At 42.9% G+C, this 14,260-nt stretch overlaps 1 protein-coding gene across 1 annotated transcript in view; it reads right to left on the bottom strand.

Annotated features, from left to right (window-relative positions):
• si:dkey-112m2.1 (transmembrane protein 132D) overlaps window positions 1-14,260 on the bottom strand; it is a 125,261-nt gene that overhangs the window by 15,589 nt on the left and 95,412 nt on the right. The window contains exons 5-6 of the mRNA XM_031577647.2: window positions 7,991-8,134; window positions 360-565 (exon numbers count right to left, since the gene is read on the bottom strand). Of these exons, the coding sequence (XP_031433507.1) occupies window positions 360-565; window positions 7,991-8,134 (350 nt within the window). The remainder of the gene's footprint in view (window positions 1-359; window positions 566-7,990; window positions 8,135-14,260) is intronic.

The raw sequence follows: 14,260 nt of genomic DNA on the forward strand, positions 1-14,260 counted from the left end.
CTACGCTGACTGCCCGTGCGAACAAGAAGCCATAGCCAGGGCTAGGCATTAATGGCTGTGTCCATTCAAACGCTGCTCACTTTCAAGCACTCCAGCAGGAAGCCTTTGTGTCAGTTAATGAGTTTTTTTCCCTTTAAATGGCTTCAGGCACAATCCAATATTTATTCTCGTCCACTTGGAACACATAAAACACAAACATTTTGTGGGGGGTGGTGGGGGGCATTTGGCTGGGTCATGTGTGTTGCCTGGTTAAGCCCACCCATCTGTCATTCCAGGTGGGTCCAAGTGAGTGTTTAACGCCTGCCTTCATGCCCAGGTTATTATGACGAGAAGGAAGAATAAAAGATGATGGCACGTACCTTTGGTTGGCAGAGACGGGCACCCTCCAGCCCTTGATCTGGCTGAGCTCAGAGTCGGAGAGCTCGATGTGCAGTGGCAGGCGGGGCATCCACACGCTCACCTCCAGCTGGGCGCTCAGGTAGCTGTAGGTGAAGTTCACCAGCATCCGCACGCGCCCGCCGGTCTCCTTCCCGTTCACAAACACATAGTCACAGCGCTCAGATACCTGAGTAGGAAACAAATGGATAGCTGTCAACACACACACAGACACAGACGCACAGACACAGACACAAACAAACACACACACACACATACCTTGAAACATTTTGACACACGCAGGCAAAAAAACACACCAGACAAAAACGAGATTATGAGACCCACCATCACAGCAGAGCTAAATGAATGATCATTGCACACGTCAAGCATCAACAGCTTACCAACTCTGTTTTCTCTTGGTCGATCTCTCTCACTCTCCCTGTCTCCCTCTAAAAACTCACTCTTTATCTCTCCCCCTTGGCGCTTCTCAGAGAAAGAATGAAAAAAATAAAACCTCCTTTCATGTTAATCAGCACGGTATGTTTGAGATGTTAAGACCTCTGTTCATCTCTGCCGAAAATCTCCTCTCACGCCTCTGCTTTCATGCGCGGGATGAGAGGGAGCTGGATGCCTTTGACTGCTGGATCCAAGTATTTATTCCCAACTACAATCGGCCCGAGAGTTTCATCCCCTCCCCTGTTCAGAGTGCAGACATTTTGCGGGGCCCTTTGGGTTGAAAGCAGCTCAACAGATGGTGTGGGCGATGAAGAGAGAGAAAGGAGAGAGAGAGGAGAGGTCCTCTCCGTTCCAAAAGAGCAACGTTACATTTTGGAGACATTACTGTGGCTCTCCGCCAAACCCGGCAAACCTAATTGGTTGAGTGGTTTCTCATCTCCACCAATCATTATTAAAAAAAAAAAAAAAAAAACAGACCCTAAGAGATGTGCAAAATCGAAGAGTGTGTTTTTGGTGGAGGGTTAGATGGAGGTGGCCCAAAGCAACAGCGTGAAATCTGCACAGCCGCCAGCGTTGCCCGTCAGCTTCCCTCAAAGCACAAATTTCACTCAGTCGAGCGTGTCATTCATTTGCACTCTCTTTTCCCCTCTCCCTCCTGTCCTCGGAAGAGAGCGAGGGAGCACTCAGGAAGCAGCCTTTCTGTTGTCCTTGCCATATTTGACAGCATGGAGGGTGTTGGAGCCAGGCATTCATTACCAGCATCACTCTATGCCACAAAAAAAGAAAGTTTGGGGGACAAGAGAAAAGTAAAGAGGCATGACAGACTGAAGCAGTCGAAAATTCCGTCCCCAACCCGTGCCGTTATTCTTTCATAATCCACCGTTGAGAATGTGCAGTCTCTCATCAGAGCATGGCAATCTGCTGTATGTATGAACCATGTGTGGCAGGTGCCTCCATTTCTCTTTCTTTCTCTTTCTCTCTCTTTCTCTCTGTATATCTCTCTCTATCTGTGCTTCTGTGTACCACACAGTATGGGGTATGATCTGCAGGAACTAACCGAACCCTTTGAAACACCAAGGAAATGAGAGGGACTTTTATTCCGAGCAGGTCTTGAGAATAATGTGAGTGTGGAGTGATCCCTCTTCACACTGGTGATTGAGAGGTGTCGTTATGCTGCCTACGAGTAAATAAGGCTGTTTCTATTAGCACTTGAGAACGGTTGCTTGAACATTGCAAGCCAGAGTGTGTGTGTGTGTGGGGGGGCTCTTGGGACTGAGCAGACAAAAGGTACAAAAACACAGATACACACACGCACACACACAGGTAGAGAGGGAGAACAGAGAGAAAAAGAGAGGGAAAGATAATGCAAAACAATGAAAAAGAGAGAAAGTGAAATTGAATAAAAGAACAGCATGGTTTGTGACAGACCCACAGTTTGTGTCAACCTGTGCTCGGAATATAAATGCATGATGTATCCGTTTCAAAACTTTGGAGAAAACACAAAGTACATGCATAGAGACCACAGAGAAGCCCCAGAAAAAAAGGGAAAAGATAACACATCATTTCAGCCCACAATGCAATTCACTATGTGATCACTATGCCTTCTTTAAAAAAATACTGCGTGGCACATTCATCAAAGGTGCCTCAACCTGCCCTCCCTGTCCATAGGATTAACACAGGGGAGGTAAGGCAAGGCAAGGCAAGGCAACTTTATTCATAAAAAGATTCAAAAGTAAGAGTACTGGAAGAACATAATCATATGGAATATAGGTACACACATACTTACTTGCTACCTGGTGGGGACCTAAGAGGAGAATGCTTTCCAAACTGCTCAACGACTTTGAGAAAGTAAGATTCTCATTTTGAGAGATGGATCCACCATTCGCCCAAGGGACAGACTTGGCAGCTCGTACATCAATTATGGTAAGGTACAATTCCCCCATCTCTCCGGCTCCAGTCTTCTTACAGAATCATCAAAAAATCTTTTCTTTCTTTTTTGTTCATCTATAAAATGATTCCTCTCTGTATTTCCACATTGTTTTAACAACAGAGTGCTATTGTCAAACAGGCGTGGACATAAAATATAATTGCGTTTGAATTTGAGAGACACACGTGGGTGGGAGATGACAGAAGGACTGAGGTAGTGAGAGTGGGAATGAGACGAGGCGAGAGTGTGAAAAAGAGGAAGTTGAAAGGTGGAGGGAGAGAACGAGTGAAAGCGAGAGTGCAGTTGAGCGTAGCGCTCAGGTCTCTCCATGTGTTGAGCTCAGGCTTCTGTCTGATAGAGGTAATTAAGCACAACACGTCCCCGATCAGCTCTGCTTACTCACTTCAGCGAAGAGGAGTCTGACACACAAACACAAAACACACACACACACACACACACACACACACGCACACACACACACACACACACACACACACACACACACGCCTCCCATCACAACTCAAGCTCTGACGAGATGCTTTTCAAAGCAGTCATGCAGTGAGCCATCTCAAAGAATCAACTTCATCCCTCAATGACTCTCTCTCTCTCTTTCTCTCTCCAAACTCCAACCATCTCTCTATCCCTCTCTCTTTCTCACTCCCTGTCTCTCCCTCTCTCTTTCTCTCTCTCATTCCCTCAGTTGATTATCATTTAATATGTTCCGATGTTTAGAAAGCTTGAAATTGAAGACAATGGGGAAAAAAGGGAGAAAAATGCTAACATAAATGCAGCACGTGTGGCAAGGAGCAATGGGACCGTAATTGCTCTCGGAGGAAAATACAATGAGGCATGACAGCAAATGCCCCAATAAGTGCGGGGGACTTTATTAAGGATGCCTGGCATGAGCTCCCACATGCCACAAGCGCTGACGGGTGTCAAAATAAGAGCCTTGCGTGTTATTCCTCCATTTCAGTTTGGTAAAAAAATAATTTACCATTGCATCATTCAGGAACTGTTTTGTCTGGGACTAACCTTAACTTTAACCTTACCTCCAGGCACTCAAACTGACTAGACTTGCGGCAAGAAAACCTCAGTGGCACGACTCTGTCAAGGCTGCGTGTCAAAAAGGAGAATACTCAAATGGGGAGCGCGTAGCTTCTCAATTTGCGACGGCAGAGGATGAGTGTGTCCTTTATGAATCCAGATTTGTTTGACCTCACTTTCAGTCAAGAGCATAAGGGGAGGGCTAGCATTAAACATTGAACTGTGGTGCTGAAGTAGCACAAGGACTAGTTGCATCTGGAGATAAAGTAGCAAACTATGGTTCTTTAATGAAAAAATATGGGAAATTATGAAATAGGGAGCAAATGGAAGTCTTTGTTTGAGATTGCACGACATGAGGGCAACACAAACCAGTGTGTGTGTGTGTGTGTGTGTGTGTGTTGTTTGAGTATGATTCATCTCCAGAGGTCAATGTCACAGAGTGAGAGTTTCTGATGGATAATTAAGTCCAGAGAGAGAACACATGCCTCTCACTATCTCTCCTTTTCTCTATCTCAGACCAACACATGACACACACACACACGTGTACATGTACACACACACACACACACACACACACACACACACACACACACACACACACACACACACACACACACACACACACACACACAGACAAAACCATTAGCATTTATTGTTGATTATAACCAAAGTGGCTTTCATACACTGGCAAAAAGTGCCATAAAGAGAACTCCAGATTAAAAATGTTAAAGGCCCACTCTTTCTTGTTCTCTTTATCTTTCATTCTAAGCCTTTAACTTTAGACAGACAACAGATACAATATTCAATTGCAATTAAAACTACAATATACATCAATGCTACACTCTAGTAAAGCACTAAAAAGGTTTTCATTGAGGGTAATTGTAAAGCTTTTGCTAAACATATGTTTTCCTTTTCCAAAGGTATTGATGTATGCAGGGTGTGATTTGCCCATGGGGGGCAATAATAGTAAAGCACTGCAAGGTGAGAACAGCCTATAGTGCAAACAACAATCAAATCAGAAATGTGCAATCACTGTCTGTGACAACAGAGATGACCCAGCAGCTATGTGATGATCCTTGTCCCATTGGCCTTGATCTATGTGCGGCTTTTTAGAATGTCACCAAGCACAAGCAGTCTAAGGATCTCCACAGAAACAAACTGCTAGCTAGCTAGCCAAGTGAAAGACAAATTATTCAGTGCAGCATATTGTCTTATTTTACATGACCCTCACAAAACAAAATCCTAAAAATATTACAACTGACAATGCTACTACTGTTGTTTGGATGGGGGGCAATCTCTAGGCTGAGGGAAACTCCCAGGCTGGTTAAACCATGCGACGAACAAGTTGGTATTAACAAATAACAAGGACAAGTCGGACGGTAAAGGAACATATTAGTATGAAGAATGGGGCAGATTCCTGTTTTGCTTTATCAAGTGTTTAAAGTTAATGGTTTGAATGTCTGACATCTGCTGTAACCAACTCGGTAAACTTGATTTATTCAAGTTGCAGTTTAGCGAGATACCTAGTTGACAATTTGTGGAGGGCGAAAAGAAGGCACTGTTGTGGTCAGTCAGTTTAGCCGACTCCATGCAGAACAAATCTGGCAGTAATCACATAAACAAACAGCTGATTAGCACTTGCAATGCACACATGGCCTTTATGTTGTCTATTTAAGGCAGTGGAAGCTTTAACAGCTGCAATAAATAGACTAACAGGCTTCATAGTATACTGTGTATAGCCCACTGTGGCTCATTATATGATTTATTTTCATGAATAAAACTGTTTCAACTCCCCCACCCTCAGATGTGTTCACATACAGTATCAAACTCTGAATGAATGTATCCATGTACATAAGTTGAAACACTTTCTGTTGTTTTCCATGGCCATCATCAGTCTATGCATTTGTTCATATGAACAAACCATACTGTGGTATTTAAGAACCATATGGTTGGTTCATGTTATCTCAAATAGTATGCTTTACATAAATGCTTCCTTAAGGAGGCATTACAAAGTTTTCTCTAAAACTGGCGGGCTTACTAGCTAACAGTCAACAAACTTGCCAAGCAATTATCACATGAACAAACCATACTGTGATAGCGTATGCGTTTTGGCAATATGTTTGGTAACATTGGGCCCTATATTATTATTTTATAGATAACGAAGATAACACATCTCCTGGCAGGCTTATGAAAAATAATAAAATGTTGAAAGACTCAAGCGGTAGTCTAAATTGTTTGACTTGAATGCAATTCTCAGTAAGCAGTACACGAATGGCGTCCATAATGTAAATCCACAATAATGACATACTGCAGTCTAATTAGGCTAAGGCAGAGAATTTTCTACTTTTCGCCGCAATGGAAAGCAGAAAGAGATTGCATTCATTTTGGTCCAGGTTTTCAAATTCATCAACATAAACATGGCTCGCAGCCATATCTTATGCATTTCTCATTCATGTAGGCTACTGGTCACTACTGCTCTTGTATATTACAGCTCAGGTTCTTTCCCTGTCTCTGGGATCCCATACCATCAGCCATACCATCAGTATATCTACACACACAGTCAACAGTACCCTCGTGTTACGCAAATGAACACCTTTGTTTGTTCACTCTCTCCCGGTGACCCTATGCTCATCTAAACAGTCTTTCACTCACCTGTTCGGCTCTGCAGGGGTTCTGCATGTGTCGACTGCACAAAATAGCCTAATTTTAAGTAAAAAAGCCATGCAAAGGATAAAGTTTCAATCGAATAAAAAAATAGAATACCATATGACAAGACAAACCTAATATGCTTTTGAAGTAAAAGCCTAAGATCATTATTTCACATCAACATACTATACACAGGCTATGCTATTGGGAAAGGAGTGAAAGTAGGCTATTAAGAAAACCTTAGTTTCTATCTGAAACTTTTATTTCCATAGACAAGAGAGCTAACCTCTACTGCTCCCACAAGTTGCACTTCAGCAAGAGCTAGAATGTCTGCTGAAACCTTTAACACTTCAGCAAAGATGTAAGCTAAACATTATTTTTTTCAGTACCTAATGCCTAATGTTGCAACTGTCTTCCATTAGACGATTTAGATTACTAAATTGAATATATGGCATGTTACGCATGTCATGTGTTTGGACATTTTACATTCTGGGCCTAAATAAATTCTCCAGAATGGACGTGAGGCTTTATTGGGCTTTATTGATCTCGACCAGTAAAGTTAGCTTGTCATGGAATCTAAGTGAGCAAAACACTTTCTTTTTTTTCCAGGCTCAAACTCACATACCCTGATTAACAATATAACGGTCAGTTAGAAGGGATGTGGAAGGGCATTTTAAAACAGGTCTGACCAGCCACAATTATGTGTCAACTCATTGAATTGTTTTGAACAACAGAAGAAACACTACGGTTTATTCCTTGTAAAAGCGCTCCGGGCAAACACTGTGCAGAATCTGAGGCTATATTGCCAACGTTTTACGCTGCAATCTCATGCATTCAGTTAGCTTGACAATTCTATTGGACGGCTTTAACCAAACCTTTCACTAAATAACTGCGGCCTGACTCTTCCCACACCTTTACCTCTCGCTCTACGGCATGTTCATTTTTATGCAACAGTGCACATGTGTTTCCGTTTCCGCCAGCTTTCGCCACCAAAAAAGGGCCGGAAGTGTGAAAAAAATATGTGCTTCCACTTCTGCAGAGTTTCTGACCTGGAACACTGAACTACAAGGTGGGTAGCTTGTGGGAACGACCCTCACCTAACCATTTGCAATCAAAATTAATTTGACAGTGGTATAAAAAGAGTTAGTTACTTACAAAAGGATCCCTTTAAAACCTTACAACCCTGCTTCAGCTGGCATGATCAATTCCATTAGTTATGGTTAACTAATGCAGGATAAATACTAATTAAGGGAACCTTACAGTAAAGTCTTACTTTACAACAGTAAACATGAAAGAATGGTGAATAATAGTCACATTGAGTTCAGCACTTAAAAGCAATTTTTGATTCAAATGGATGAAAGACCTTGCAAACTATTGCAAGTTTCAATCACAGCAGTCCAGACAACACTGTTGGCTTCATGCTTATGTGTCCACACACGCCCTCAGGTACCCTACACCCTCTTGTGTCCAGTTCAGAGCAGGTCAGATAGCCACAGTGGGTTCCTGTTATCAGTGATTCAAGGGCTGTGGCTCGTTACTGACCTTGACCACATCTTCATCAGTTGAACGGCATTCCACCGACTCGGTCACATCAGTCACTGACCCATCAGTTCCCACAGTGACCACTTTTACAGGTACCGCCACTGTTCTGCCATTGAGCACTGCAGTGTTCAATATCTCTGTGTCCTGGAGATACAGAGAGAGAGAGAGCAAGGAAGAAAAGGAGAGTGAAAAAAACACAATTATTATATACTTATACTATATCAATCTATTATATTCTATTGTGTTACAAGACATTAATGATTGTGTGGCTAGTGTAGTGTTCTGGTCTTATCAATGTACTTTCATAATAATTACAGGGTAACAAACGCGACACACATAAGTCCCCTTTTACTTTACTTTACCTTACACTTCTAACACTCTTAAATAGACCTACTACAATCAAAAATAACTTCCCATTTGCAAAACATGGAGAGCAAAGACATGGCACGTATTTCAGCGTATTTTTATTTTCATGGTTGTGCAACTATCTGGGACACCTTTTTTAGTCAGGTCCTCAAGCTGTTCCTATGGCGAAGAGATTTCCGGAATAAACCGTGCTACCGAGAACCCCGTAATAGAAACCCATATACAGTTTGTCCATGTTCATTATGTTCGCTTCCCCGACAGACACACACACATATGTGCAGCATTATGAGAAAAAGAGGATGTTTCCTTCACGCCTTTATACTGCGTCCGTCCGCACATCTGTCGCACACTTAAACTGCTCTCAGCACAGCTCCTCCCTTCGGCGTGGGAATAAAGGGCTTCTCTGGATGACACAGCGTCTCAAACAAAAGCAAGCAACGAGCTAATTAGATCAATTAAGACGGGCGCATGTAATCCTCGGCTCGTCATTCTAATGAGGGAGGGCGCTGGGCTGACGCGTCAGCCGCCCAGGCCCTCTGTTCATCACAGCTTACTTGCAACAAAAGAGTCTTAAGACGTCTAAAGCTCCATGCAGGGAATGAGTGTGCAGGTGTGTGTATGTGTATGTGTGTGTGTGTGTAAGCATGTGAGTATATGTGTGTGAGGTGTGATCCAGACACTGGTCTTTTAGTTCCTCATGGGGAGGGCTCCTTTGTTATCACGGCTGCCCCCACCATCCCCCCCACCTCCACTCTCCTAAGGACAGGAGACAGATAACATTATTTAATCCCCAACTGTGGATAATGGAATTTTGAGCTTGTTAATAGAACTGCATTTTTTTTTCTTTGTCTTCTTTTTCTTTTTTTTTTCCCAATAAGGACAATCTCAGTTCAGGCTCAGCTTGAGAAAAAGGATCTTTACTTCACTCATTTTTATTTGAATGTAATACAATTTGGAAAGAGGGGGATTTCCTTTCCTCTCTCTCTCTTTTGTCTATCTATCTCCCATTCTTTTCCACCGAGGACAGAATTGTACGGCTATACTCATCTAATCTATGTATCTAATGTTTGCATGCACAATGTGAATGTGTCAATTCCTTTCACTCTGCATGATGAGATTGTGAGAAGAGAAGCTGACTTGGCATTCACCTGTAAAGTCGAGACGGGGTTTTTGCCAGGGTGTTATCGTCAGTGTTTGATTTACTGTCAAAACATTAATTTATCAGGACTTGGAAAAGAGCTCAGATAACTATTCTGCTAAAATAGGGGTGGATGAAAAGCTTAACCATCCTTTCCCCTCCTTTCTTTCTTCTCTCTAGTTTTCTTCTCTCTCTCTATCACTCTCTCTCTAGTGCGTACTCACACAACACCAAACGCACACAAATCCTCACTCTCGCCATAAATGAAAATAAATTCAAAGGAGCAACACGGCTTTTCAACCAATGCAGCAGCTTTTAGGAAAGCCTGTCAATGTGTTCATTCAGAGACTGAAAAATTAACACTTGAGCCCCAAGATTAGCCCACGATTTAAGACAAACCCCTCTTTGCTCTGGCGTGGCAGCCTTCCAGAATGTGTCTGTGAGAGGAGTGAGAAGGAGACCAGTAAAGACTTATTTATACCTAAAATTAAGCAGTACTTTTTCTCTCCTGAACAGGCAATGCTGATCAAAGTGCTCAACATTTGCTTTTATCCTTTGAACTATAAATATAATACTACATTATATATGTATTATAAACTATGTTACTATGCACTTTCAGCATAGCAGAGCTGTTCGAATAGCCTTGTCCACTGAGATCAAGAAGGGCTTGAATGTGTACAGACTAATACAAAGCAAACTCCTTAACAGAACCATGACATCATGACATTGCTTTTCATTATAATTAGTATGCAAATTAATTGAAGCTTGTTCAACTTGGAAACACGAATTAGCTTTAAGACTGGAGAGGAGAGGAGAGAGGACGATTGTGAGGGAAGTCTAGAGAACCTCAAGATCTCTGGCAGTTAAATTGCCACGTTGCCACTCTATGAGACTGACAAGAGGTGGTAGATGGTAGGGTAAGGACAACTACTGAGCTGTTCATACTTTTCTTTCTAGTGCATTTGGCCCGTGCATTGTGAGAGGAATTTAAATGAATGTTATTATACGGCTCTTCAGAATGCTGCAGAACGTTCCATTGTATCCCAACGTTTGGAGATCCGATATGTCTTGATAATAACCACTGAAAATGAATAATGGCTGCTGCAATTGGCAATGGGTTCTGTGCCTCTGATTCACATCTTTCATATCATTCCACAAGTAGTCTATTCATTTACATAACAGACATCCATCATAATTTAAAGTCAACAGATAATACGTTGATACGCAACACCTGCAACTCTATTTATTATCAGTGAAACTTTTGCATGAAATGGCAATAAAAACATTTAAAAGAAATATTTGGAGAAATGTCTTTTATTGTTTTGGCAACTAGCCGTATATGAAGTGGAATAATGTATAGTCCACCGGCCATTGTTAAAAAATAAATCCCGAAATAAAGAAGATATAAGACCCCTCTGCTGCGCGTCAGGATCCTGTTTGTCCTCTCAGGTGTTTCTTTTTTTAAGAACGACCAGCAGACTATGCATTATCCCTTATATAACAGCACAGTGACTACATAACTGTAAATTTGACTCCACTTTGTGCATCTTTATGTTCTGTAACCTGGCAACTGCTGCTATTGAAATTGCTGCTATTGCTGCTTTGAAAGGCTTCCAAAGTCTCCAAATCTCCAATCTCCAATTGATGTACAAAACTCATGGTATATTGACCTGCATATCTCAGGTAGAGAATGTAGCAACATCATATTAGGAAATTGTTGCCCACATATGTTAGCTTAACATAGCTTAAGTGGGGAGAAAGTACTATGTGTCCATAAACTGCAACTTTCATTTTTAGGCATTATTTTCTCCACAAAATCACACATCTTTGTGATGTACTATGATGAGAACAACACCTATGTCCAACTGTCCAGCATCTCAGCAGTACCAAACATTAAGGAAGTGCTGTGGTTAACGCCTCCTGTATGTTGATGACTGACTCTAATTAATGTATAGTGCTACCAATAAAAACAGAAATTTAATTAAATTTTCCTGACTATACTTATTTTCTATAGCGTTCTTAAACCATTATCAAAGCACCTATGCTTTCATTGACAGACTAAGCAAACACAGGCTAAGGATGTGATGTAGTATTGAAATGGATTGGACAGATCAAATGGATGATGGAAAAATAAATAAATAAATGAATGAAGGACTAAATAGCATGCTTACAGAGCCCACTTTGACACTTTCCACTTTTGAGTGGAATGCCAGGCAGTATTCTGTCTGTAGTTATTTGGGCTGTCACACAACAAAGGGTCAATGCTGCTGTCATCATTGGCTGAGATGCCTAATCAAATTCCAGGTTCTCTCCATCCCTTCCCACTCAGATGCTTGGGGGGTGTGTGTGTGTGTATGTGTGTGTGTGTGTGTGTGTGTGTGTGTGTGTGTGTGTGTGTGTGTGTGTGTGTGTGTGTGTGTGTGTGTGTGTGCTTGTGTGTGTTAAATGTCATATCAATAGTAGTTGCACCCAATGTATGAAACCTGCCTGTTCCACTCTCTCCACTGTGCAACAACTATTAGGTGTGAGTAACATGTGAGTGAAAGTGTGTCTCTCTGTGTGTGGTTATAAGTGCATGTGTATTTTCTGTCTGTGTGTGTGTATGTACATATATGCATGTGTATTAGTGTGTGTGTGTCTGTGTGTACACATGTGTGTTTTTGACAGCATTGGTGAAGACTGGGTGAAAGGGGAATATGTGTGTGAGAGAGTGTGTGTGTGTGTGTGTGAGAGAGAGTGTGTGTGTGTGTGTGTGAGTGAGAGAGTGTGTGTGTGTATGTGTTCATACGAGAACATCGGAGAAGAGAGGGTGACAGGGGCAGGTGTGTCTGCCTGTGTGTGTGCGTGTGCATGTGTGTGTGTGTTAACATTCAGTCTGGCACCGAGTTGCAATCTCGGCACCCATCTGGCCTTGGGTGTGAAATAAGGGGAGATTTAGTGTGACAGAGGCAGTGATGTGGGCGGCATGAGAACCAGAGCTACCAGCTCAGCCTTGTGTTCTCCCAGCCCTCTTGCTCTCTCCATCGCTCCCAAGCGCCCAGCCCCCACCCCAGGGCCTGCCATGCTGGCAACTGCATCTCTCTCTCTCTCTTTCTACTCTTTACTTCATTCCACCCTTCTCATTCTCTCCGTCTCATTCAATGGCTCTATCCCTATCAACTCTATGCATTGCTCTTATTCTTCCCTTACGTTCTCTTTCTCACTTTTTTGGCTGAGAGAAAGAGGAGGACGCAAGAGGGTGCAAGAGAAGTATAGGGACTAAACAAGTGGATTGGGTGAATGAGGGAAGCAGGGTGATGTGTTATTCATGGGGCCTTGTAGGGGCTGTGGGCTGGTGGTCGGAGTGCAGTGAGCAGTTCGAAGCCTTAGGGCTGCTGGGAGATTAGCGTCAGCGACTGGGCGTAAACTGGGCTCCACAGTCTCAGCCTCACAGGCTGGTTGAGGCCAGGGCTGCAATCCAGGTTGAGGTGGCAATAAACAGGGGAAGGTGAATCGATGAAAGACCATTATACCCTTTGGCAGCGCTAGAGATGGAGGCAAGGCAGGTGATTGCCTCTGCGGGCTGGGGGAGGGTGTTGGATCGAGGAGGATGGGTGGGGTGGGGTGGGGGTGGGGGTGGGGGTGGGGGTGGCGGTGGGCGGTGGCTCACCTACAGTACCTCCACTCAAAAACAGGTCTTGTTGAAGGCTGCAGACCCCCTAAGTGCGCTGCAGCCCTCACACACAGAGATGCCCCCAGGCCTGAGCCGCATGCACGCTCAGCAAACCGCATCGATCACGTTAAGCCTTTCATTTTATTCGGCGGGGGCCAACCTGCACCCGGCGGGGTGATGGCCGTCCACCTCGGCCTCGCCGACGCTTCAGGAAGAAATGGCACAAAAGTGCAGAAAAACAGGGAGCAAAGAGGAAGATGGCTATCGATCGGCGTAATAGCGCTGGAAAAATAGACAAATGCTTAACCGCTGCTGAGCGCCGGAAAAGGCTCTGGCTTTGGGCGCTGGGAGGCTGGGGAAGGGTGGGGAAGGGTGGATGGAGTTTTCCGTTATAAACAGTTCCTTTCCTTTCTTTCTGTTTAATGTGGTATTGACAGCCCTCACCTGCCATGACTCTGACTCTGACTCTGAAAGCAATAAAAACTACTGGAGCCTGTTCCTCTCTGTTCCATTTCACAGAGAGGAAAAAAAGATATTGAAGCCATTTTTCTTGAAACATATATACTGTATGTGTGATTTCTTTTTATTTGAGCATTTTATTCGTACATTAGCCTCCATGTCAGTTTGGCCGAGGCTGACAGGAGTGACAGATTCTGAATTGGTAAACTATATGACAGCTATAAATGTAATGAGAAGGTGTTATTTCGGTTGGCAACTTTTAAGCAGACCTTTCATGAATACTAGAATAAATGCTGACATAAAAATAGATCACTGCACATAAAATAAAGCTTGTCAAAAGATGTAAAGTGATACATATTATAGCTTACATATGATCCTCTACATCATTTTTTCCACACCAAAGCACTGGTTTCTCCTTTCTGCTTTATAATTTGTAGTGCTCTACTTTCTAATAGTGTGAACATTTTTACACTATAGTTTTTATTGGTAACATTATTCAAAGAATATTTATATAGGCCTACAAGGCCAATTTTAATGGACACCTGCCAGCCAATCAGAAAGGAGCATCCTAGTCTCCTTGGGTTCTATAGTTCTGCAGTCTTGAGGACATTGTTATGGTCAAGTAAGGGCACCCACATAAACATCAAAACAACAA

The sequence above is a fragment of the Clupea harengus genome, chromosome 12, assembly GCF_900700415.2.
Source record: "Clupea harengus chromosome 12, Ch_v2.0.2, whole genome shotgun sequence".
Lineage (NCBI taxonomy): Eukaryota > Metazoa > Chordata > Actinopteri > Clupeiformes > Clupeidae > Clupea > Clupea harengus.